We start from the raw sequence: 26,753 nt of genomic DNA, 5'->3' as shown, positions 1-26,753 counted from the left end.
CCTTTACAAATCAAAAATTTAGCTCGGCCGAGTTGTCAGCGAGCTCTAAATTACGAGGAGGTATGACCCTGATGCTGAAGAAGAAACTCTGTCATTTGTTCGTAGGCATCAGGTTCATGCCTCCTCGTAATTCAGAGCTCGCTGACAACTCGGCCGAGCTAAATTTTTGATTTGTAAAGGGGGCTTTAGGACATCTCCGTTGCGGCTGCACCTGTCTTTCGGGAGTGACATAAAATGAAGACACCGTCACGGTACCGTGTTCGAGGAAGTGTCACAATTGTGGCAACGTTTAAAGGGGAAACAATGTAAAAATATACCTTGCTACCAAAAGAAGGAAACTTTCCACTCTATGTGACACTAGCCACTACGAGTATCTGAACAAATGAAGTCTTAAAGATGTATAGACAATATAAATAGCCTCACTTGGTTGTATATTTACTCGACTACGGAATGCAAATACCCAGTATCTTTTCAAAGCTATTAGGAAATGTCAATATGGGTGGTGTACGGTTTGCTCTCGACCATCTCCGAAGGGAAAAAAGGTCTTGTTTCAAGTCAGGCGAAAACTAATGAGCGCGATCCATGAAACTAACATGCTGTGGGCCAATCACTACAAACAAACCTATTCTTTCCTTGGGATAAACCCGCTTTTATTATATACTTTATATCTAGACCCGGGAAGCGGCTATGATGTAAACTTGCCGTCGACAGAACCACCCCCCGTCAAAGACGCGACCTTCGCAGTCAACCCCGTTCTGCAACATACCTGTCGGCGCGAAGAGGCTGATGGGTATCTGTGGTCGGAAACCCCTGCCCCGGGTTTAGCAGAGGTTAGTGTTAATCAACGTTTTACTAGCAAATGTTGTTGCTGTAAATCAGTCGAAAAGGCATAGATTTTATTGTTAGTCGAGAAGGCATGGATGTTGTTTAAGTGGACAAAGTATGGATTTTGTTTTAGTCGAACAGACATGGACTCTGCAATAGTGGAAAAGTCATGGATTCAAACAAGCAGTCTCTAGACGACTCCTTGTGTTACTGGTATATGCAAAAAATGGGCCAAATAGACTGAATGAAATATTGAAAAGACATTTTTTTTGGAAAATGTGTAACTCTTTGGTCGACTTATTCCAATATTCGCTTTTTTGGGGGGCCAGTAACGTTAACCCAAGGAGGCTGATAAGAAAAAAAAAAACTTACAAGGATTTTAATGCTTCACTCCAATCATGGTAAAACATTTTGACAGCGAAAAGTATTATAAAACAAGAAATTCAAAACCACAAAATAAAGTAATGAAGCAAGCACTATAGACTAAAGCTTGGTTTTCAAACGTAATTTTTTGGCAAGGGCGTTCACCTGTCTGCAACTGACATTTACAACAAAATGAGACATAACACGCTACTATGTCTGTAAACTGTCCCTATCCGTAGTGTAAATACGTGTTGTCTAACGTGCCAAAACGTGGGCAATCTTTGGGGATCGGTAAGTGGTAAGTACCTACTCTCCAAGCAGAGGTTAGGCTCCGGCTGTTTTTTTAACGACGTTTTCTTAGTCGTTTTTATCGGGCTTTCTATTTTGTCATTTTTTTGGGTTGTGACCGGCCTGTTAGGTTTTGACACAGCAAGATATGATAAAAAAAAAAATAGAAAGCCCGATAAAAACGACTAAAAAATAGAAAGCCCGATAAAACGTTAAGAAACAACCGGAGCCTAACCTCTGCTTGGAGAGTAGTAAGTACCGCCTCCGTACGAACTCGTAGGGAATCGTACGGATTTTGGAGTACGCAGACACGCCGTAGAACGTTACGTGCAGGCAAAACTTTTTGTGCCATCGGGCTTCGGATTCGCCCCCTGTACGTGCCAGTACGGGCGACGCGCCTACCCTGTACAGCCTGAACGTTTTCAGAAATACGTGACGGACGTAGCCTCCACAAAAAAACGTAAGGACAAATTGTACGTACGGCAGGATGTGCCCTTAGCTTTAGAGAGACGACAGGACACCTGTGAGAATTGTTGTGTCAACAAAGATGGTGTCTGTCCTCCCCGTTCCTCATTTCCGGGATCATAGTATTTATGATGCGTCAACAAAACAGTGAAGTTCCGGCAACATATGAGATTGCCTGCCTAAATAACAACAACAAGATCATCATGTCAGAAACAGTTACCATAACATTAAACAAACAAACCGAGAGATTCTTTTCTAACTGTAAAGTACGATAGCGAAAGGATGTGCTAGTAACCACTGCCACTTTGCCCATAATGATAATTTGCTCAGAAACGTTGTAAGAACCATGCCTTTTCCAAAAGGATTGCAACTATAGCAATAAGATAGCGCCCAGAAAGCTGTTCATAAATTTTTTCGATGTCTGTACTGTATATTCGTGGATGACGATGTTGTCAGAAAAGCTAAGACCAGAACCCGCAGTACGTGCAATTTGTCCGTACGTTTTTTTGAGGACGTCCGCCACGTATTTATGAAAATGTTCAGGTTGTACATGGCAGGCGCGTTGCACGTACTGGCGCGTACGGGGGGCGAATCCGCAGCCCGATGGCATATGGAAATTTCAGAATCTTCAACAAAATGTGCGTTACTTTTATCACTTGAATTTCATAGTAATACCCGTGGTGAGAAGGCAGAAAGCAATTTGAGTACTAAAAATTACTTCCTTACTTTTCTACAAGGCTCGAAAGCGAATGAAGGTTCGCCTGGGGTAACCGCTAAGCGAACCCTTTGGCAACCACAAATCGACCCCATACGATGGAACTTTTAGAGTCTTCAGCAAAATGTGCGTTACTTTTCTGACTTGAATTTCTTAGTAATACCCGTGGTAAGAAGGCAGAAAGCAATTTGAGTACTACAAATTACTTTCTTACTTTTCTACAAGGCTCGAAAGCGAATTAAGGTTCGCCTTGGGTATACCGCTAAGCGCAAATCGACCCCATAAGCACAAATTTTTGCCTGCACGTAAACTTCTATGGCGTGTCTGCGTGCTCCAAAATCCGTCGGATTTCCTACGAGTTCGTACGGAGGCGGTACTTACCACTTACCGATCCCAAAATTAGATAAAAGCTTGCCCACGTTTTGGCACGTAGACAGCACGTATTTGCACGTACGGCGGGTTGCGCCTTTAAAAGAATGAAAGGTTGGGACATGTTGATTTGATTGTGGATGACGTTCGCGCGCGCAACAATTTTCAGCCTTGTCCAAAAAATCTCAACCATGCTATAAATCATAACGTTACAGAATACCTGTAAAATTAGCAAACATATGCCGTAGATTACAAAAAAAAATAACAGAATATGGTTACTAATGTTACAGAATACCAACTTCAATTCCAAGATCAAATTATTTGGTATACCGTACTGCATGTTAAGTATTTGTTCAACTTCCCTGACTATAATATTAGCCTGAATGACTGAATATAAGCCATTTTGCTTGAATACGGCACCACTATGTACTGTAACGTTATGTCCTTTTTATTTTAATAGAAGAAATTAAATTTTGTCCTTCTCGTGACTTGTCAGGTCCCGTGTATCGGGGAGGAGGCGGATGTTGGGCGGGTGGCAAGCCGTGAGTGCGGGATAGTGGAGATGCCAGAGTACGGCTACTCCGTGGCCTTCTGGCGGGGTCCGGACTGCAGCACGTGCCGCGTCTGTAAACCTGCCACCAAGTCGTGCAAGGGGGAGAGCAGCTACGAGATGGACTGGGAGGAAACTCCTATAGGTGAGTCTCCGATTGGCTACGTGTGATATCATCAATGCATATCGACCAATCACAAGTCGTGAAGTACTCCATCTAAGGCTTACGTCACATTTCCAAAGCGTGGCCCGGCCTTGCAGCTTTCTGGAGCAAGAAGAATGATATAAGATACACCAAAATACTGTAAATGAAATGCAGAAATGTTCGTGGTGGATTAATGTTCGCGGTTTTCGCGGCGACCACTTTACCGCGAACTTAAATCCACCGCGAATATTTTTCTATTACATGGTATTAGACTGCAGTCTATGGTGTTACCGCGAAATTAAAACCACCGCGAAAAGTCCTTTTTCCCGCTACCGAGAAATTAAATCCCCGCGAAAATGTCAAAATAAGACTCATGGGCATGATTTGTGTACATTTCTAGGCATACATTTTAATTTTTCGTTTCTTAGAGCGGCCGGGCCCCGCTTTGGAAATGTGAAAGGCTTAAATCGGAGCTTTGTAGCAACATCGGATAAAGGATACGGAACTGGGAGCCGTTTTATTCAGCCGTTTAATTTTTAGCCAAGGCAGTTATGGCAGGCCATAAGTTTATTACAAACCACTTGCTTGACAACTCCACATGAGCGGTATGATGATCTATGTCAGCGGGTATAAGTGCCTTAGGCTGCCGAAGAAATTCGAAAGGAAGGCCGTCGTTTCTACCACATAGGATATTTCATTACTGCATGTATGTACGTATGTTTGTTTGTTTGTTTGTTTGTTTGTAGAGAAGCCGTGTAACGAGCGGCTGGGTCTGAGAAGCCTCAGTGTGAAGAGACGGTGTGTGGAGTACCCGCCCCTCAGTATGGCCGTGTGGGAGGGTTAACGTTTGTTTGTTTGTTTGTTTGTTTGTTTACCAGGAGAGATAGTAGAGAAGCCGTGTGATGAGCGGCTGGGCCTGAGAGGGTTCAGTGTGAAGAGACGGTGTGTGGAGTACTCACCCCTCAGTATGGCCGTGTGGGAGGGTTAACGTTTGTTTGTTTGTTTGTTTGTTTGTTTACCAGGAGAGATAGTAGAGAAGCCGTGTGATGAGCGGCTGGGCCTGAGAGGGTTCAGTGTGAAGAGACGGTGTGTGGAGTACCCGCCCCTCAGTATGGCCGTGTGGGAGGGTTGACGTTTGTTTGTTTGTTTGTTTGTTTGTTTGTTTACCAGGAGAGATAGTAGAGAAGCCGTGTGATGAGCGGCTGGGCCTGAGAGGGTTCAGTGTGAAGAGACGGTGTGTGGAGTACCCGCCCCTCAGTATGGCCGTGTGGGAGGTTCCTGATATGACGGAGTGTGTCAGCGCCTTCGCCAACTCCACCATATTCCAGGTGATCATAATGCGTGTGGCATCTCACGATGGCGTAAGCGTCGCTGAATTATGATAAGAAAATGAAAAAAGCAACGAAAAGAGATTTGCAGTGATAAAAGTATGTTTATCTATAACACTTGACGCAACATAGACAGGATATTTAAATGTATAAATTGTGACCTTCTTCGCCTTTTTGCAAATTGCAAATTTTTTCTTAATTTAAATTCGAGAAAATACGCAAATTCAAGCAAAAATTATCCGATTTGAGCCAGTTTGCGTCACTTTGCGAATGCGTGGCGCAAGTTGGTGTTGTCACGTGAGCCCACTACTTTACCGAGTACCATTATGCATCACCAAAATTGAGGATGACCAAAAAAGAAAAAGATTTTTTTGGACAGTATACATCAGTATATAATAAAATCTCCGTCATTGAAAGACGAAAGCATGTACAGTTTGTACAGATTGAATTTGTCCAGAAACAATTACCCTACCTACGTATTTTGACAAGAACGATGTGACTCATTACTTGACCTACATCCAACGGCCCACTCTAGCAGAATGGAGTCCAATGGATAACAGTAAGAACACGCAGATCAGTACCAAGGACAGAGTTAGTACTCAAATGTCATGGCGCAAACGGGCTTGTGACATCTGCAGCTCTACTTGGTCTATCTAAAACAAAAATGTGACCTGTAACAATGTATACATTTAAGTGCGAAAATCCTATTGCGGGCAGCAGGTCGTATTTTAAAAATTTATACAGGTCGGCATGAAGAGATTTTAGTCAAGTTAGAGGTCGTGGGGAAAGGACAAGAAAGAAGTTTACTTATCAATGTGCAAAAAAACAAACTTTTTTTCAACACAACGTTTAACACCCGTCTTACTGTTATCTTAAGGATGATCATGGTTCTAAGGACGCATGAGAAACGAAATGCTTTCTGGGTAATACATGTATATGTCAAAGGTCAATACCCCTAACTTAAACGTAAACAGCTCTTTTGTATAATGTCCTATACCTGTCCAGAGTCTGTTGGTAGATTTGCATTTAACAATGTAGAACGTTTTTCCTATGTATCAGGGGCCTTCACCTTTGACATATTACCCATAATGCATTTCGCTGCGCATGCGTATTAAAGCGTAAATAAGCACGAATCTCCTTATTGTTTTGCTGAGGGATATCAAAATGCCAAAACTAACATGCAGTACATCTTCTTGTCGCAGATGGCGCTGCTAGAGCAGTACTTCACCATGTACCTGAACTCCACCGTGCAGTGGATGAAGCGTAACGTGTGTCCGCCTGAGACAACGTTTATAGAAGAAAACAGGAAAGGTGAGGTATTCGTTTTTCTTCATTAGAAAATTACCAACCCTTCGTTGTAGCAAATACAGAGCAAAACAAATATTTTGGTTTATTCTATTTAGATTTCCAGCAACAATGAGGAATTGTCACCACGGTATATTTTTTATTTGCCTGAACTACAACGATTTTCTTTCATTTTGCGGTTTTCGAGAAAGTTTTTCTTGACGTGAAGAAATAATCAGTACGCCACATTTACTCCGTAAATCATCATGATGTCATGCTGATTCTATAGTTCTTTAATATCAGTCACTTGAGAGTTGCAGAAAAATGAAGACACAATAGAGCAAGCACAAATTAATGACGGCTAAGAATACCTTTTACTATGTTACCAACAGGTATATTCAGATGGCCGCTGACGCTAGCAGGTTTCCCGGCTCTTGCTGACTGTCCCTACGGCTCCATCCTTCCCTCCGCCCGCCTCATCCGCGACCTCATCCTGGACATCTCTCTCGGAGTCTTCCAGCATCAAGAGATTCCCGTGGAGAACTACAACGGCACCAGTCTAACCGACAACTTCCTCAACGCGCTCTGGACTAGCAGCTTGGACAACTTCGTGGAAAGCGATTTGTACAAGGAAGGGAAGGAGTTCTTCGAGAGCATCCTCAACAAGACAGGCGAGGAGGCAAAGCATCGCAGACGGCGGTGGTCTGAGGAGGGAGCCGAACGGATCGTCATCCGTCGACCGGAGGTACGACCCCGACATCTGGGCCATTTTAGCACGTCTGACCATGGAGGTAATGTAGAAGTGGAGAGCTTCAACAGTAGCGAGACGACCAACCAGACTCAAGATCAAGAACCTCCACCGAGAAACAAGGTTGGCATACATAAAAGTTTATCAATCGAAGCCTTGCCACGTACCTAAGTAAATAGAATGTCACGTCACCCAATTACAAAGGCTAACAAACGACTTCAATGTGCAAAGTAGTTGGTTAAACGATACCGAAGAAGGTGCAATTCGGGTTAATAATCCGGTACTTGGGACATTGTTATGGTACTATTTTGTTTCCTTTGCTGTGCTAGTACTAGTATTTGATACCTGTTAGTAGTTGGTAGTTCCATCATTGCAGTTTACTCTACGTCCATCAGTTTGCACAATAATCGTTAGGCCCCCGGCCCTTTCCACTAGGCGGCGATCATGCTGCGCTCTCACTGCGACCTAAATAGGATATGTTTAACCTTCACTTTCACACTGGGTATATCATACAAAACGTAACAGAGTGACTGAGAAGACAACAAAACACACCGAGTGTAAAAATACTAGTTTCTTTTGTATAGAATTCGTTGACCGATATGTCACAGAGAGCGCGGCAAGAGCGCCGTCCTAGTGGAAAGGGGTTATAGCAGCAATACTGGTACATATGTACCGCAATACTTTATGTCTTGCTCGCTGGCAATTATAAAGTTTCGTCTGTTGACCTAGGTGACGTGGGAAAACTTCGCTAACGTGTTGTTACACATGGAGCTGCTCCTGCGCAGGGCCAGCCGGAAGTGTGTTCAGAACGAGGATGGCACGGTCAGCTGGACAGAGCCCATGACCTGGATGTGCCGCTCCAAGGACAGCGCGCCGTTCGAGGACCTGTACAACGTGAGCTCTTTTATTTTACGTTCATGATAACATCGACGGGCGCTACTATGTTGGAATTGTACATAGCACATTTCGATCGCTATCATGTTTCAGTCCCAGTTATGGGCCGGAGTCTAGCCAGACAGTTTAAAGAGTTCGGTCAACATCAGGTTTCCGTCCAGAGTACAGTTTCAAGGCTGCAGTACAATCATAGATTACTAGTCGGCGCTTCAGTACCACTTCTAGCTACTAGTAATATTATGTGTCTGCTCAAGGAGGCTTATATAATATAACCTCCTTGGTTTGGTTTACACCTATTTGGTAGAGCCAAGTGTTATACTTACCCTAACATATCCAAAAGCAGGTCACTTCACTTATATTTAGCTCAACAAGACACAAGAGACTTTTGATTTTTATGCTCAAACGTCTGATCATACTTCAACAGATTCTATCAGACAGCGCTAGGGTGGAGGCGTTTATATCAAGCATAGAACACGTGACCGGTGACCTTGGTAACATCAAGACCCCGGATGTAGAACTGACCCTCAACATGTTTGAGACTGCGCACAAGGTGGACAAGATCTACACCCCAGAGGTAAAACTGATCCTTATGTTATATTATTGTATGATATTTCATAAATCCCTCTCGCTTGTAAACCTCGCAATGTTTACCTTGAAGTTCATAACAACGGAGGTATTTTTGTCGGCCTGTGTATTTGTTTTTTTCCTGGTGTTTGTCTGTAGTGACAGAATGCGAGGCGGAAGATAGTGTAACCACAAACTGACAGGATGGGAAGGCTGGTTTGGCCGGAGTTCAGATTTTGGTTCCACTGTCTAACAGAAAAAATGCACAAAAAGAATTAGCGACAAATTGAAAATAATGAATCAAACAAAATGTTTACCAAGAATCATATTCCGAAGATCTTCGAACGCTACCTTGTTTTGGATTGTGTTGGTTGCCCGTTCTCATTCTTTAAATATGCTAAGTCATAGGGACTTCCTTGCATCAGTCACCAGGTATGATACTGGCGTATGATTGAATTACTTACGTATTTTTTTTCAAGATCGCCTCCACTCTCATTGAGACGATCAGCAGTCTTGTGGGATCGTCCCATGGAGCGCTGAGCTTGGAAGAAGCGCGTCGGTTAGTTGTTTTTTGTCGAAAATTGTTTTGACAATGATGACATAATGACCAAACAATCTAAAAAGGACATCTCCAATGGTTCACCCATTTTCAGATAGATAATATTGATTTAAAAGGTAAGATCCATATAGACTTCTCCATATTTTGCAGCAATACTGTAATAGCAGCTAGACTTGTTTTTGGTTTGACATACTGTAAAATGCCGAAATGTTCGCGGTGGTTTTATCTTCGCGGTTTTTGCGGTGGACACTTCACAGCGAAATTAAAACTACCGCGATTCCGCGAACAATTTTCCATGGCAGTAAAATCCTACAGAACATGGTGCTACCGCGAAATTAAAACCGCCGCGAAAAGTCCTTTTCCCCGCTGCCGCGAAATTAAATCCTCGCGAACTTAAATGCATTTACAGTATTATCTTGTCCTTCCAGTCTGATCCTGTTGATCAACACAATCGTGGATGACGCCATGACAGACAACATGACGTCATACTCAGTGGTGACGGACAATGTCGTCGTCAACATAGAGAAGGTAATGCATAATTGGACAGTGCCAAATTGCACCAGGCATTCGCAAAATGGCGCATTTGGTCACCTGAAATTTGCCTTTGTATTTGTTTATCATTCCTTTATCATTTACTATTTGTACCTGGTGTATCTGGCAGTTCTTTAATTTCCTTATTCATCGCTGCTGGATAAGATTCTATCTTTTTATACATGACAATATTCATCTTTGCACGTGTGACAATTCTTTATGTTTGGAACTGCAATGTTAGCAGCGACACCTAGCTGCAGTGTGGAGTAGAACAAGTCAGTATTTCATTCAATGAGGAAGGTGACAGATGGTCACTGAAACGTCGAATGTGATTATATATATATACAGGAATGTCTTTTTATGCATAAAGGCATGCATCTGTTATCCAGAGACTTAACGATATTCAAATGTAACAGGTTGTTTCGCAACAATGTCAGCTCGCAACCGTCAGTTCGCAACAAGGCAAGTCTTTTCGCAACAAGGCACAAGTCGTTTCGAATCATTTGAATGGTACTAATCTTGATATAGCCTAATAGCCTAATAGTATTAGAAATCGTATTCCTAACATAATTATACTCCTCCCGCGTAAAAATCTTACCGGGTGCGAAAGACAACCCCAGCGGCAGTCGGTACAGTTTCATACGCGGCGTGCACAGGTAGGGGTATAATTATGTTAGGAACCCGATTTCTAATACTATTAGGCTGTCAAGATTAATAACATTTAAATGTTGCAAAACGACTTGTACCTTTCTGCAAAAAAGACTTGTACCTTGTTGCGAAAAGACTCGTCTTGTTGCGAACTGACATTGTTGCGAAACAACCTGTAGCCTATTCAAAGTGACAACATCACGATATGTTTTGCCTTGCAGGTTGAACCCCAGGCGTTTCCCGGTATGACCTTCGTGTCTCTACACAATCCGTCCAACCTCACCAACTGCACGGATCACGGAGGGTCAGGTATAAATTACATTACACCAAGTACTGTAAATGCAGAAATGTTCGCGGTGGATTAATGTTCGCGGTTTTCGCGGTGACCACTTCAACGCGAACTTAAAACCACCGAGAACATTTTTCATTTATGGTATTAGACTGCAGTCTATGGTGTTACCGCCAACTTATATCCACCGCGAAAAGACCTTTTTCCCGCTACCGCGAAATGAAATCCCCGAGAACTTCAATGCATTTACAGTACACAGATTCGGATCTTTCAGCATACCTTTAAGCGCGCGTAAAGGTTCCGTTTGGTTACTCGAATGAAGATTCATGCAAGTTTGACTTAAAGGACAACGTCATATTTCCAAACCGGGGCCCGACCGGGCAGCTTTCAGCAACGAAATGTACGATATAAAAGATACCGAGCTACACAAGACGTAAAGGGAATAGTCATGGGCAGTATTTGGGTATACTGTTAAGTTCGCGGTGGTTTTAATTTCACGGTAGCACCATGCACTGTAGTCTCTTACTGTTATGGAAAAATAGTCGCGGTGATTTTAAATTCGCGGTGAAGCGGCCGCCGCGAAAACCGCGAACATTAAACCACCGCGAAAGTTTCTGCATTTACAGTATTCTATTTTTCGTTTCCACAAATAGCCCGACCGGGCGCCGACCGAGTTTGGAAATGTGGCGTTTTTATATAGCGGCTATCCTAACCAAGATTTGATTTAGATCAGGTCATGTAGTAATGGAGTAAATATGTCAAATGTGTTCTTCAATCGTTGGACCAATTTTACAAAAGTTAATCTATCATGAATATAAAAATGTATTTCATCCGAAGGAAACATGACGCTAAGGGACCACGTGTTCCAGACGATCCCAGGGGACCTACAGGAGACAGTGGAGCGGATAGACATCTCCGTGCTGAGCGAACTCATCTTCATCCCACATGCTGTCTTTGATGATTCCGATGTCAGGTACCGGTGTGATGATGCATTTTTACATTAGGAAGAAGGTTATGATTTCTGTGGTTGTGTGTGTGTTTGTATGGCTGTGTGTATGTGTGTGTGTGTGTGTTGGGCAGGGCGTGTGTGTATGTATGTATGTGTGTGTGTGTCTGTCTGTCTCTCTCTCTCTCTCTCTGTGTCAGTGTGTGTGTGTGTGTGTGTGTGTGTGTGTGGATAGCATAAGTCGAGAAACTGTGGGTAGATCGTTACGACATCTAGTGTGTGAGTAGATGTCAGGTCAAAGCAAAAGACAAGTTTTATTGTGGACCTTCCAAGCGGTTTTTAACGTATAGCAATAGGACGTACACCTTTGCATATTCCACATGTAATTCATCATAGAGATACGATAACAATTCTTGTTTTGACATTTGAAATTCCAGGGATACACTTGATGTAAACTGCTCGTGGAACCACAGCCACAACTCGCAGGCCATCCAGTTCGTACTCTACGAGAACGACCGGCTCTTCCCTTCCGACATCAACGGACAAAACGACTTACGCAACCGCACAAATTCTCACGAGAGCTACGGAGGCCCGGGTTCGGCGTCGCTTCTAGAGGAGGGCCGCCAGATGAAGATCGGCAGCAGGGTACTGGCCAGCAAAGTACAGGGACGATGTGTGAGGAACCTGACGGAACCCGTGGTCATTATCCTCAAACATAAGATGGTAAAAGTCGTGGATTTACGCAAGCCAGTTGGGAACATTAAGAAATGTTTTGTTACCTCATTGAAAGCTGAGGTATTGTAATCAGTTGGTGCTTTTTTTTCGGGTGTGTTTGTTTGTTTGTTTTTCTGGGTATTCGCAGTTCTAGATCTGCAATCTGCATTTGAATGCTAGGCACCTTGTGGACATTAGCAGGGTGCAGTAGGTCAAAGATGCCTGAAAGGTCACAGGAAATGTGGTTGGCTCAAGTCCAGAGTTTTCCTTCTGGACTTGAGCTGTACTGAAACCAACGTTAACAGAGTCGGGAAAATGTTTGCAACAAGACGTTTTACTAGTATTGATATTGGCTGTTATGGGATGTTTTTCCGTTTTAATTTACAGAAGGGGCGAACTCCCACGTGCGTGTTCTGGGACTTCGATGCCGCCGGTAGGGAACATTTAAGACTTTCCAGTTGATGTTGGTTTTCCGTGTTTTTTTTGCTTATATATAATATTAAAAATCTTCGGAGATTTGCCTTGTCTTACAACTGCATGGAACGTGTAGTTCGGAACTGCAATTATACTAGGGGTGCTGGTGCTACCACTGCCAACGTTTGCTGCGGTAAACATGATGTTCTAATATTGAAGGGTGTTCGTGATGACATTGTGATTGCAATACATTTAAGCACTGTAGTGGGAGCTGACAAGAACTATGTTTGGTTCTTCCGACAGGTGGCGCAGGAGCTTGGTCAACTGAAGGATGCTGGGTACACCAAACCGTCGATGACGTCACGGAATGCCATTGTAACCACCTGACTAACTTTGCCTTGATAATGGTACGTCTTTACTCGACTGGTTTTTCGAAAACCTTCTAATATTGAATGGAGGTAGTTGAAGAAGGAAACTGTCATCGGAAAATAATTTTCTTGAAACATACCTGGAAACATATTAAAGGATGGAATGATATTGCTGGCCATTGAGCCATCAAGAAATGTAATCAAGCCCTTGTTCGGGAATAAAATGGTTGTAATATATCTCCAATGAGACTTACCAATAAACAGTTATAGTATAATTACAGACAGTGAGATAGAAGGAGATGGAAAACTTACGTTGATGGCATTGCTGCCCCTACGGCCGGTGAGGCTATGGGACCGGTGAGGTGAGTGAGGTGAGGTGAGATATCTATGATCTCAATGAAGATGTGTATCTTTTTTCTTGTCCACGCTCAGGACATTGCTGACCAGTTGGGTGCCGGACCGTTACCGGTGGAACACCGCACGGCGCTGAACTGGATCTCCTGGCTGGGCTGCGGACTGTCCATGGCCGGACTCATCGGTACACTGGTGGCGCTTCTGTTCGTCAGGTCCGTAGATTGAAACTCACACCTGCACGCACCAACAGGCAACACACATACACATACACACGCATGCACACACACACACCCGCGCGCGCGCATACACGTCTTATACACGCACACACACACACACACACACACACACACACACGCACACACACACGCGCGCGCGCACACACACACACACGCGCGCGCAGACACGCGCACACACCCACACACACGCGCAGACACGCGCAGACACGCGCACACACACACACATGCAAGCACAAACACACACACACACATACACTCATGGTTGAACAATCTTCATACGATGAGCATATAGTTGGAATTCTAGGCAAGTCCTTATCTCGACCATTGTTTCGATAACAATGTCAAGATGGCATTTTCAGATCATTTACGAGTACCTTTGACAGATTGCCCAGATGTCCTGTCGTCGCACATGGGTTCTGATCTCTGCGAAAGTGCAAATTCCGTCGTTTGTTTGAAGTGTTTCTTGTGAACTGTGCTTCCCCCAGGAGTCTGCGCCAACTGAAGACCACGCCCTGTCACATTAACCTGAGCGCAGCCATGCTGCTGGCCATGGTGAGTCTACAGGTCGGCGTGAAGCAGACAGACAGCAGGGTGGTGTGTGGAGTACAGGCCGCGCTCATTCAGTACTTCTTACTGGTACGGTAACATACATCATTTTCTATATCGTTATCTTCGGTAACTGATTGGGATAAAGGTTTATCAACTCCGTGTACAGAAGATTTGTTTTCGGTGTGTATGTTTGTGTGTCTCCTGGATTATTTTAAAATACGTAGAGTGAAAGGAAGTGAGTGGGAAGATGGTGTCACCGCATAGGTCAAGCTTTCGAGTGATGGAAAGTATCAGACATGACAGGTCATGGGGTCAATGGAAGATGCTACTCATTCACGGGGAGGTAGTGTTGCTGGTCTGTGTCTTTACATAAGCTTAAACAGTAATGTACCTGTATTATTTTGTTTCTCATTCATATTGTGTTCTATTGACGTAAAATTATATTTTCCTTTACTTTAACTTTCTCTCTGTCGCCTAACGCCATAACCAATAGAGAGTTCTTGGCCAAACTGCCACCTACAGTGGCAAAATTATTCAGATACGCTTTGCCTTTAAATCGTCTTTCTACAACTTTTGATAGCAACACTTTATTTTTCACTTTATTTTGGTTCCATTTTGCTATCCGTTATTGCAGGTATCGCTAGCATGGATGGCAGTGGAGGCACTACTGATGTACCAGAACCTGGTCAAAGTTGTCCTGACACCACCTCGGTTCTTCTTCTGCAAATCCTGTGTCACAGCCTGGGGTAAGAGATATTTTAAACTGCTGGCCATACACTAATTGTCACAATATTGCAGTTTTCATATAATTACGGGTTCACGATATCGAAATCTGGTTTAATCTCGTCGCCATCCTAGGCCAGAGATAGCCTCTGGTCGTCATTATGTTCATGGCCACATTTTTTAAGAGCCATGTGCTTTGTTGAAAATGTACAAGAAACAGATACAAGCTCGAGTTGTGTATTGATGTGAAGCGGTATACAGATTACAAATGTTCCTACTTCTGCAGTTGTTCCGGCCATCGTAGTTACCGCATCTGTCTCACTTCGCTGGGACTCTTACGGAGCGGATGACAGGTAAGAAGGACACGAAGGCATTCAAGTCATTGTGATTTTTTATGCAGAGGTGACTAATGAAATGTAAAAAAGAGATGTATATCATGATCATGTGTACGAAATAGGATGAAGGTTGGAATATAAAGACATCAATTAGATAAAACAATAAAATGATAAATGAAGACCTTTTTTGCCATACTGACCAGGTCACAACAAAATATGTTCAAAGATAACGAATATAAGGCACGCTAGCTTTATTTACTTCAACCTCTCCTAGCTTTTCAGATATAGTAGAATGTATATTATTCTACACAATCGTCAGATGTGTGACGATGTGTTGTATCCTCAGTGAAAAAAGGGAGATGTTGTATTTTTTTGTTTGTGTGTATGTTTGTGTGAGTGCGCGCGTATGTGTCTGTTTTGGGGATATTTGTGGTCAGCATAAATTAAGAGCCTCAAGTGCCCCCAAGTGTGTAACCATGGTACAGCAGCAGTTAATCCAGTTTTTGTACCTTAAAGTCTTCAAATGACTTTGTGGTAGCAGGAAGCTTTCGTTGCTAGGAAGGAGTAGTGTAATTTTGTTCTCACGCTTCTTGCTCCAGATGTTGGATCTCTGACGCCGCTGTGTTCTTCGCGACGTTCTTTGTGCCCTCCATGATCATCGTGGTGTTCAACAGCGCCATCTTCTGTCTGGTGATCCGAGCGGTGCTGGTGCGGAAGGTTCCCGGGGACGGGTTCACCACCCGCCGCAAGGACCGCGTCAGAGAGGCGCGGAGTGCCATCGGGCTCATGGTCCTACTTGGTAAGGAATTATCGATATCACTTTGAATAATTTTTACAGCCTCCGGTATGGGCCTGGTCATATTTGCGTACGATTGTCGTACTATTTGAAACTAAGAATATTCTGGAGATAGTCGTCCATGTTGATGGCATTGCTGCCCCTACGGCCGATGAGGCTATGTGACCGGTGAGCTGAGGTGAGGTGAGGTGAGTCGTGAATGTGTCTTACAAAATTCGGCCTGTTTCTAATAGTAGTCACCATCAAACCGTGAGGCACTCTTGCCTTGCCTCGCTTTTAGCCTATTTGACACATTTTCAAACGTTTGTTTGATGTAGGAATGTAAGGTCTGTAAACGGTAACACTACAGCGCAAGCGTTACCGCGATTGCAAAATAGCAGTCACTCAAGCAACCGGGTATGATTTTTAAACGGTTAGACATCTCAGATAGCATCCACTATCTTTCATCAGTAACAGTAACCGTTACAACATTGTGCGTTTCCATAGGTCTCACCTATCTCTTTGGAAGCTTCACCGTTGGGGGCGCTCGCCTGGTCTTCCAGTACATCTTCGCCGTCACCAACTCCATCCAGGGCTTCCTCATCTTCCTGTTCTTTGCCGTCATCCCTGTCTACAGACAGAGGAAGTCGAAGAAAAAGCGGTCTGACCTCCACAACAAGATCCCGCCCAAGAGTCGGTCCAAGATTTCCGTAGTATCTCTTGACGTTTCTTCACGACGTCTTCGCAGATCGTCCTCACAGTCGACGGTGGAAAGCTTCACGGATGACTCCGAAGCGGTTAGGCGGAAGGTTGGCGCGCTTCCGGTTGTGGAGGAAGAGTCATCCCCGGAAACCGACGATGATGGCCGAACGAGTACGGATATTCCCGATGAGACCCGAGCACCAGATGAGCCAGAAGGTCAAATGTTTCGTGCTAACACCGAGACAGAGAGACATGATAACCAAAGGAAGCCTAATTTTACCTCGTCCCCTCACGGGTACTGCACGCGCGGTCGTATGTTTGGACAGGGTTTCCTCAGAAGAACCCAAACGTCTACCTCTGAAAGTCAAGTGGACTTGACTCTATGGGACGACGAGCAGAACTGAAATTGTACAAGATTTGTAGACGTCTCTACCAGGCTTCGTAGATCGGTGGACTAATTGTAGAAATTGGACAAATAGAGTCATAGTACACTAGGGGAGTCAGCCGGGCGGAACAATCATTTCCTCACTACGTAGGTCACAAGCTGTTCCCTAGCCGGCTGTACTTCTCTGGCCGGCAGCTTACCTCTATTTGTTCAATTTCTATGGTTTTCCTAGCGACCTATGGAGTCTGGTAGAGACTACTAGGTTTGCAAATGTGTGACAGGTCATTAAGTGTAATATAACCAGTTGCTGCCGCGCATCGTGTGCCTGCGAACCTGGTGAGTTATACCCCTGTCACATTTGGCGATAATCAATCGGACGACGATTCTGCGACAATCGCCCAAGCCTCGCTTATAATTAAAACTTTATTGCACAACAACTGTAGAAGGTATAAAGTATGGCTTTTATGTAACAGGGACGGTTTTCTGGTGAAAAATACGCGCAACCCTCTGTCGATCTTAAATATGGCCGATCTTCCATCGATACGCCCGAAGATCGTGGATAATGTGACAGGGGTATTACGACACCGAAGGGCGGTTATACCGGCTATATCGAAGGTCCACCTATCACAACTGTTTTCTCTACACGACCAATACGTTCTGTTCTAGTTTAGGAAACGAAATTATACCCCTTTATTTTTAAAAGTCACACCTTCTGATGATACCTCACCGAAACCTCAAATATAAGAGTTTAAACTGTATCAGAAAGATTTTCCATCTGATTAATTCTGATTTTTTCCCCATAAAACAAGTGTAGACAAATGGTCTATGTATGGCAGACACTAAGATACATTAGGAGCTATCATCATAGTTGAATTAGAAGAAAAAATGCCGAGGTTGAAAAAAAGTAGTGAAAAGTACCTTTTTGAAAAGAATGAAAGTTTATGAGATATTCAACCGGAAAAAACAAATGCACAAATGAAACATATCTATATTCACTTCAATTATCTTGTAGGGTGTGGTTTCATGACTCCAACAGCGCATGCGCAATGTGATGCATTTTAAGTAATATGTCAAAGGTGAATGACCCCGAAACAGAAATAGAATGTCTGTGCATGTATGTAAAGCTACTCGCCAAGCAGAGGTTGAATCGCGCAGATATAGTAGTAGTCGGAAAAATTACACGGGCGCCCGACTACTACTATATCTGCGCGATTCAACCTCAGCTTGGATAGTATGTAAAGCATGGTAGAGACAAGAAAGGTTTATAATTTAACGGCCTTCAGCTTTGACCTTGCGCAAGTGCAGCTAGAACCACGAATCCCCTTATTGTGAGATAGCTATATGCACACCCGCGTAAATAACTTGGTTGGCAATTATTCATAAAGTAAGGTTCTTTTGGCACAACCAAGGAGTTCTTACTTCCGACGTTTCGATGTCAATCAGACACCATCATCAGGGTAGAATGACTGGAAACTACTTCTTGCTGCTACTTATAGGGAGGAAAACAGAAGACACGCTGGATTAAGGAGGCAGTCTGGATCACAAAATCAGCTCCAGTCATGAACAGAGACGAGGGGAATACCAGCTGAGCCACGTTTGGGACGGCATTCTTGCTGCTGCAGCGCCACCTATATCGGCTATAAGTAGCTGCAAGAAGTAGTTTCCAGTCATTCTACCCTGATGATGGTGTCTGATTGACATCGAAACGTCCTTGGTTGTGCCTTGCAAGAACCTTTACTATATGAGCTATATGCATACTTAAGCGTGGATGACAAGACCTGACCACCTCACTATGCATTTTCCCCATGTTAAATTGTGATGAATCCTAAATTAGGGGCGGCACAAAAAGTGACACATGCTGGCATGCTTTTACTTTTTGTGTTGCATCATTCTCAGGGACATCAAATACCAATGTCTCTCCTGGAAATACAATAGTTCAAAACACTGTTGCAATAAAGATCCCTTAAAAAAAATCAAAATTGTCTGTATGAATTGAATTATTACAATTGAATAAACGTAAGGTAGCTTACACCATTAGATAAATGTATATATATATATATATATATATATACATATGTATATATATATATATATATATATATATATATATATATATGCCAAGCCCTTCTTGACATGTGGTAGACTTGTTCTTAAAAACTGGAAGTGCCCATTTTTTTTAGGCCTTAACCAAATGTTAATTTGAAATCCTAACATGACGTCATCAGAAAACAATATGGCAGCATTTTTTGAACTCGAAGTGTCGTCCATTTCTAGGCCTGCCCCGAATGCTTGAGATTTTTGTTTGAAGTGGTCAGTCCTTACATGACGTCATCAGAAAACAATATGGCGGCTTTGTTCAGAACTCGAAGTGTCGTCCTTGCGCTGTTCCCCCAGTTAGTAAATGTTTGAAATGTTTTGTTTTTACCTTTGACATGGCAATATATTGTGTGGACTGTGGAGTGAGATTTTAATCTGGAAAGATTGAATAATGTTACATTATCTCGAGGAGATTAAAAAGGTTTAACCTCCTTGATTATCCTGAATACAGATTTTGATTGGTGTCGTTAATCTAGCCCTATTGATGGTTATGTGGAGTACCCCATTGACATTTCCAACACCCTCCAAGATACACAGGGCTAGGTCATTGTACGCGGTCAAGAGGGTTTTGGTTTGTATTTCCCAGACCGTAAATTTCCAAAATAAAGAAGTCTCTGGGGACAAAGCTTCAACGACAAGCTGCAAGGACTAACCGAAATAGATGATATGGCATAAGGTTTCATCCAGTAAAAAACAACAAGCAGCTTTACGAACAAGTGCTAGTATATCACTGTATTCAAATAGAGCAGAAAGTAACACTAGTACATACACCACTCACTCAATGCTACCACACGTTTATAGCTACACTCAACTAAACTAGTCTCAATTATGCAGCTACACTGAAGGCTTACAAACTAGTGTCGCTTCTAAAACTATAGCTAAGCTCAAGGCTAACACACTTCTACAACTACACTCAATGCTGCTACGCTACGTGATATTTTCTTATTTTTGAAGGGGAGTTTCTTGTCATTTTGTAATGAATCGTAGGAAGGGAAGGAAATTCCTTGTTCTTTTTTGTAAACCATGTGACAAGCAATGCAAGCTATTTGGGCTAGCCGTAGGTTTACTTGATTCGGTGCGATGCAGAAGGAGGCCGCTTAAACTTTAAGAGAGCCTTGCGCATACTGAAAACCGCATGCGCGCAAAAGAATGATAATTATAAAACGTCGGTGTCCCTACAAGTCTTTGAAGCTGTCTAAAGCTAAGGGCACAACCCGCCGTACGTGTGAATATGCGCTGTCTACGTGCCAAGACATGGGCAATCTTTTTGGATCCATAAGTGGTAAGTACCGCCTCCGTACGAACTCGTAGGGAATCCGACGGATTTTGGAGAACGCAGACACGCCGTAAAACTTTACGTGCAGGCAAAACTTTGTGTGCCGTGCTTTGACGTACACCCTCCCTGCTCTTGCCAGTCGTTCCCCACGTTTTCAGAAATACGTGGCTGACGTGGCCTCCAAAAAAAGTACGGACAAATTGCACGTACGGCGAGTTGTGCCCTTAGCTTAACGTCCTTGCAAAAGGAAGAGAGATAAACAATTATAGCATCACCGAATCAAGCACCAAACCATTGCCGTTTTCATTTGCCTTTTGATATACGCACAAGGACAACCGTACAGAACTCATGAATTTTTAAACAGTCCCACCAAAGGGATAGAAAGACGGCCTTGTTGAAAAAGAAATACTGACCCAATTTCGGACGACATTTTGCCAGTAAATTTTGGGTTATAAATTCGAGATAACTGTGGCGAACGGCATTTTCTAGGTCGTCCATACAATTTCCGTGGAAACAGTGCCCCGCTTCGTTGCCAAGGTGATGACGCGGCATTCCGTCGCCATGGTGATCACAAGTGTCGTCACAATACACGTCTTGCATGTCGTCATCAGACATGGACGATACCAAAATTTTATCCTATAGGGATGCACATTTGAACACCTAGAACTCTGAAAATGCAACAGCACTGTAGAAATTTGCAATATGAGACACTTTCAGCGTTCACTAAAACATAAACTATCTTCTGTGATTCTTTTGTTATTATTCTTGTTTTTCAAAAATAAACGGATCCCCCTAAACAAGAGTGTGCCTTTCCTTTGATGACGTCGCGCGGTCACCGGCAGGGCATGCGATGTTCTCCAGTCAGGCGGTGTTAAAGTTTAATGATGGATGAGTTTGACAGCCTGTCATTTGACAATGGAGAGAAAAACGCGCTCGGTCTTTAGGGAAATCACCAAAGTGGAGAAGGTCAAAAAGTCAGCAAACCCGCCTAGCAACGCCAGCTGCCAAGGACCTTGGAAGATATCTAAAACCTTAACGCAACAAAGAACAGAAGAAGACGACTATTACTACGTCCAGTCTTATCATGCCACCTCGGTAAAAAAGAGCCGCGCTAACTCCAGAGCTTCGTCTGTTTCCTCCCGAGTTTCTTGGTTGGGCCATGCGACTCCGAGAAAGAGTAGAGCCATACAAAGGGTACGGCGGCTTTCAGAAAAGATCACAGAGCTCGAACGTCCACGTCGACATCTGCCCGAGTTGATCACGAGTAGGTCTGCGTCATCATTCGTGGAAGGGTCTAGAAGAACGCCGAGTTGGGACTCACAGAAATACTCCAAAACAGCACCGGCACGTTTGACTTCAATACGCGAAGGACAATATCCATCTGGTACGTTACGTTTCCCTCCTATTCTCATTTCTGAATCGTCCACCACACAAAAACGATAGACGTTGTGACAGGAGTGTAAAAGTCTTTCTTTTTCTGAAGATGAATAATTGAGCATGTCGACTTTTGGTGGTGGCGGGAACAATGGACGACAACAGGTCGTTTCAAAGGGGACAAATTCTGGGATTTGGCCTGAATGGAAAAGTGGACTATTCATAATGATATGCGCGGTTACACCGCATAGCAACAGCGGGAAAAGCTTACGACATAAGGACGTCGTAATCCAGATCGGGGATTAGAATATTCAATATCAGTTTCCAAAACTGCACGGAAGGACCAGCAGCGATGGTCGAACTTGTATTATGACAAAGGACAGGAAATAATGCTGACGACGTCAACAGAAGGGCACATGACGCATTCTGACTGTGAAGTAATTGTAATGTAGACCTCCCATAGGTAAATTGGCTTCGTGGTTTGAGCTACAGGATGTGATGTGTTCATATCTTAGAGACCGACTGAACAAGAATAGGTTGCCACATGTCCCTCTCTTTGAGCCCGGATGTGAAATTCGTCGAAAATGATCACTATTCGGGCATTTGAATGAGGAAAGACAGCGCTGTACGAAAGGAGTTGGCTGTGTGTTCTCGAGATGAGCACAGTCAGTCGTTTTCCGCCGCTGCAAGTGTCTTCTTTGGTGGAGAGTGAGAAGAATAGACCGAGGTCTCACGAGATACCAAGGCAGGCTCAAGAGGATGGGGAATCCAGCGAGAAACCTCGGCCAAAGTCTCAGGAACTTCCCACGATCAGGGGCGCTTCGAGAGCGGGGTGGCGTACGGCGAAGTCTAGAGTTGTGTCCGGAGCACGGGCAGGTCGTGACCCGGGTTTGAGTTTAAGGCCGCCGCCACACAAGGGACGCAGTCCGTCCCCGGGTCTCCGGGCACGGTCAGGGTGGGAGAAACAAGATGGCGACAGGACCCCGTCAGAGGAGATGGACGATCGCAACCGATCCAGCAGAAACAGGTTCTATCGGACCGCTGCCATGGCAACGAGATCGCAGACGCTTCTGGATATAAACCGCCATCTTGTCCCGTCAAACGCTTCTCCACGTCAACAACGAGATGACGACACGTTATCACGAAGTGGTTATCAAGAAAAAGGCATTCTAGAGAAGAAGCATGGAACAAAAATTGATGAAGCAATGAGCGGGAAATATGATTCATATGGGCACTCAAAGGTCAATGTGACGCGTACGTCAAGTACCGACAGACTGGCACAAGAAAACGTAAGACTAAGAGAAGAAACTCTCTATTCGCCTCTTGTGAATGAAATTTCCCGTACAGAATGCGAAGATCGAGTTGAGAAAGAGGGCTATAGTCTGATACAGTTAGAGAAAAAGCAACAAGCAACAGGCGTTGATACATCCTACTCAACTCTCGTGGGTAAAATCTCACGAGAAGATGAAAAACATCGAAAAGAGAAAGACGACCATAGCCGGATGCAGTTGAGCAAAAAGCAACAACCAACAGGTGGCGAAACATCATCTACCTCAACTCTCGCGAATAAAATCTCGCGAGAAGATGGCAAAGATCGAGAACAGGTAGAGCGCCACAATTTGATACATTTGACCAAAAAGCAACAATCGGCAGGCGCCGAAACATCTGATTCAGCAACTCTCGTAGATAGATATAAAATCTCACATGAAGATGGGAGAGAGGACAGCAGTCTGCCATTGGCGATTGAATCAACAGGGGGCGCTTATTTGAGTGCGGGTCTCTCGTACGGTTACAAGTTGTGGAACGAGATCTCGAGATGGGGCAACCAGGATAGTTCCAGATTTTCCAACTCCTTAAAACTGTTGAATCGCATCGAATCTGGCATCGGGAACATGCTTGGCGAAAGAACAGCAAAACAGGCGGGAAAATCTGAAGAGAAAGCACAGATAGAGACAGAGAACTCTTTTCGGAGCACACAGAACAGTGAAAACACTTCGTGCGAACCTTTGGAGAGTGCGTTGGGATGTGTGAATGACGAAACAGAGGATGCAAACCCTGACGAAAAAGAACACGCATTCACATCACATGGAAGTGGTGAGACTGACCATACTACAACGAGTACAGACGTGCCGATTCGGGAGTACAGTAAAACGGCGGGAAACGCGAACTCATGGTGCCAAAAATCGTACGACGATTATTACGTCACCACACTTGAGTACAACAGACCACGGCACCCAAAAAAGGATTATCTGACTCAGAAAAACGGAAAGACCGTAGTTAACGGTGAAGTTAACACGTACGAGGACTACTTCATTTCCTTCAATAGTAGAAGTAAGTTCAAGAGGGTTTGACCACCTCTTTTGGAGTATGATGTTTTAGATGTTTCAGTGAATTTGGCCTCCTACATGTAACCTGGAGTTTCCAAAAAAAGATTCCCTTCTAAAGAGCGCCACCTTGCTCCTGCGCTGAAAATTACAGTCTTCTTTGCAAGAAATGTATTTCTAAAACATGAACCGAAACTTCCTACAAGTGGTTTTATTTCTTGCAGCCTATATTTATAGTGCAGTGAACAATAAGATTTGTGTAATGTAACATTATTCCGTGTTATGCAAGGACAGATCTGCTAAAATCATATGTGATATGAGTAACCTTTGAACGGTAAGAACATATCAAAACAATCTTAATTTTTGTAAATTTCAGTATACCGCAACTAACCTTTATGATATTACTGCCTTGTATCTAATATGAGCACTTAAAGATTAATAAATATGACCTAATTATGATGTCCCTGACTTTTATATATTGTCATCTAATAATTTGTCCCTGCTACAAATGCAGTCCATTCAATGGCTCCTCCTAGCGACTAAGGTTATACTGCACCCGTCAGGAAGCCCAACACTTCACAGCAGTCGATCTTGGCAGACTAACAAACACGAATGCAATTGCATTTGGTCCGTTTTTATTACGAATAGTATTGACGTTTGGAGATGGTAGCTTTCTAGAAAGATATTATTACACGCACGTTACAAGAACTGAATACTCGACCACTTATACTGGTATAATGTGAAGGAAATATGCATCTGTATGTATGATCCAATGTTCCATCGTTCAGTTGACGAATTCTTTCAAATACTGTAATTCTTTATACTGAATGGTCACGTTCTAAAAGTCAAATAAACCTTCAAACTTCAAGCAACTTTCGGAGCCCTTTAACATTCCTTCGCCATTCACCGAGATTTGGTAATTTCAAAGGTCGTCTCATTTTTTCCTGGTCGCAGACAAGAGCGGTACTACAAATTCGGTTCTGAAAGTGAAAATGTACAAATCACTCGGCTTTAAGCCAATGAAAATGAACAGTTGCCCAGCCGCGCTATGAAGTCTTCAAACATATTTAGAATTAGCTTTCTGACGATTTTTTAAAATGATAGAGTTCTCTTAAAACGATAAATATTTGTATTCGCGGAGGTGGAGCTCATGTGACACCTGTCGAAGCGCCACCTATAACCCTGGGTTACCTTTATCCGCCGGTAACTTACATTCGGCTGTTTAAAAGCAGGATATTTTGGGATATCAATTCGACGGATGGTAGTTTCAAATTTGCAATATTCTAAAGATATTGCAGTTTGAAACTACCATCCGTTGACTTGATATTCCTAAATATCCTGCCTTTTTCAGACAACGGAGATAGGTTACCCTGCGAATAAAGGTGAACTACGTAACGTAACGACGAAAGAGAACAGAGCGTTGAGAAATGATACAATAGACAGTTTCCTTTGTTATAGAAGCGACTTCCTCTTTTATGATCAGTACAATACTGGTGACCATTAATCATAATACGTTTGATATCACTTCCCTTGTTAGATGTATAACAAAGGCCACAAACAGAGGTGGAGTGGTATATTATTCATAGTCATAAGGTGTATTTACAGTTATACAGTGTGTATTACTATTACAGCATCACAAATATTAGTGAAATACTAAGCTGGTACCAGGCGTAGAAGTAAACAGATTGAAGTGAACAAACATTTTATACATGGCAGTTATATGTGGGCATTTATTTACACCGTTCGCACCGAAAAAAAAAATAAAGTACACATATTCACCATAACAAAAAAACGTCACAAACTTAGCTTGAACATTAGTTTTCTTCAGATATTAAAGTTATAATTTTAGCTGGATTTAAAGCCTTGGTTCCTTCTCTACTGTTCTTGTTGTTCTCAACCTTCATAGAAGGCAATGCGTTAGTCATATGGAATACACAGTTTAGCAATGACCATTGTATTAAAAACAAAAGTGTATAAACGTATCTTGTTTTTTATACATTAACAGTTCCCTTGAATCTGTTATACATTAAAATGAATATACTTGTAGTGAGTTGCTACGCATTAAAATAGTTAACAGTGTATTGATGCGATGCATTTAACTACTAACATGTCCAGGACAAAAGATACGAAAAAGGAACTTCTGCTGCAATACCAAGCATAACCGCCAGGATGCCCGTGCTTGACATTGAACGTTGACCTCCTAAGACAAATCTCCATATTAAATTTCACCATAATCCAAACATAGGTTTTTAAGACCACAAGTATAAATGAAATGCAAACACAGACATACAAAAAACAATACCTCAACTTTTCATGGAGGTAATAAATATCAGTATGTAATATAGCCTCAATAATTAGAATGTCTGAATTCATGGTGAGAAAATTGGGTATCTCTTTGTACATGCATTCCGTAACCATACAGCTTATTCAAGTCAAAGATATACCTAGGTACATTGAACATGTGGTATCAAATACTGTAAATGCAGAAACTTTCGCGGTGGTTTAATGTCCGCGGTTTTCGCGGTGGCCGTTTCACCGCGAACTTAAAACCACCGCGAACATTTTCCATAGCAGTAAGAGACGGCAGTGCATATTGCTACCGCGAACTTAAAACCA

The 26,753-nt window shown here is 43.1% G+C and overlaps 3 protein-coding genes across 3 annotated transcripts in view; all 3 read left to right on the top strand.

Moving 5' to 3' along the window:
- LOC118426227 overlaps positions 1-4,855 on the top strand; it is a 7,951-nt gene extending 3,096 nt beyond the window's left edge. Inside the window, exons 2-4 of the mRNA XM_035835495.1 lie at positions 673-830; positions 3,522-3,720; positions 4,599-4,855. Of these exons, the coding sequence (XP_035691388.1) occupies positions 673-830; positions 3,522-3,720; positions 4,599-4,708 (467 nt within the window). The 3' untranslated portion in view covers positions 4,709-4,855. The remainder of the gene's footprint in view (positions 1-672; positions 831-3,521; positions 3,721-4,598) is intronic.
- A 25-nt stretch (positions 4,856-4,880) lies between these two features.
- Positions 4,881-9,195, top strand: LOC118426228. The gene is made up of 7 exons (XM_035835496.1): positions 4,881-5,048; positions 6,251-6,359; positions 6,725-7,203; positions 7,810-7,974; positions 8,399-8,548; positions 9,018-9,097; positions 9,192-9,195. Exons 1-7 carry the CDS (start codon positions 4,980-4,982, stop codon positions 9,193-9,195), a joined length of 1,056 nt encoding a protein of 351 aa, XP_035691389.1. The 5' UTR covers positions 4,881-4,979.
- Positions 8,792-18,498, top strand: LOC118426746 (adhesion G-protein coupled receptor G2-like). The gene is made up of 13 exons (XM_035836298.1): positions 8,792-9,097; positions 9,526-9,625; positions 10,498-10,585; positions 11,403-11,538; positions 11,949-12,234; positions 12,613-12,658; positions 12,943-13,046; positions 13,440-13,573; positions 14,083-14,233; positions 14,781-14,892; positions 15,156-15,222; positions 15,804-16,003; positions 16,487-18,498. Exons 2-13 carry the CDS (start codon positions 9,563-9,565, stop codon positions 17,083-17,085), a joined length of 1,986 nt encoding a protein of 661 aa, XP_035692191.1. The 5' UTR covers positions 8,792-9,097; positions 9,526-9,562; the 3' UTR covers positions 17,086-18,498.
- The last annotated feature ends 8,255 nt before the right edge of the window (positions 18,499-26,753 follow it).

Source organism: Branchiostoma floridae, chromosome 11 (assembly GCF_000003815.2).
Source record: "Branchiostoma floridae strain S238N-H82 chromosome 11, Bfl_VNyyK, whole genome shotgun sequence".
NCBI lineage: Eukaryota > Metazoa > Chordata > Leptocardii > Amphioxiformes > Branchiostomatidae > Branchiostoma > Branchiostoma floridae.
The sequence above is the reverse complement of the archived record's forward strand: the minus strand, read 5'-3'. Positions and strand labels throughout refer to the sequence as shown.

Excerpts from the sequence above, each read along its gene's own strand:
- LOC118426228 (XM_035835496.1), top strand. The coding sequence starts at position 4,980 with ATGGCCGTGTGGGAGGTTCCTGATATGACGGAGTGTGTCAGCGCCTTC. Across the intron at positions 7,975-8,398 it reads CGTTCGAGGACCTGTACAAC|ATTCTATCAGACAGCGCTAG; the intron begins GTGAGCTCTTTT and ends ATACTTCAACAG. Across the intron at positions 8,549-9,017 it reads ACAAGATCTACACCCCAGAG|ATCGCCTCCACTCTCATTGA; the intron begins GTAAAACTGATC and ends TTTTTTTTCAAG.
- LOC118426746 (XM_035836298.1), top strand. The coding sequence starts at position 9,563 with ATGACAGACAACATGACGTCATACTCAGTGGTGACGGACAATGTCGTC. Across the intron at positions 11,539-11,948 it reads TTTGATGATTCCGATGTCAG|GGATACACTTGATGTAAACT; the intron begins GTACCGGTGTGA and ends TTGAAATTCCAG. Across the intron at positions 12,235-12,612 it reads TTATCCTCAAACATAAGATG|AAGGGGCGAACTCCCACGTG; the intron begins GTAAAAGTCGTG and ends TTTAATTTACAG.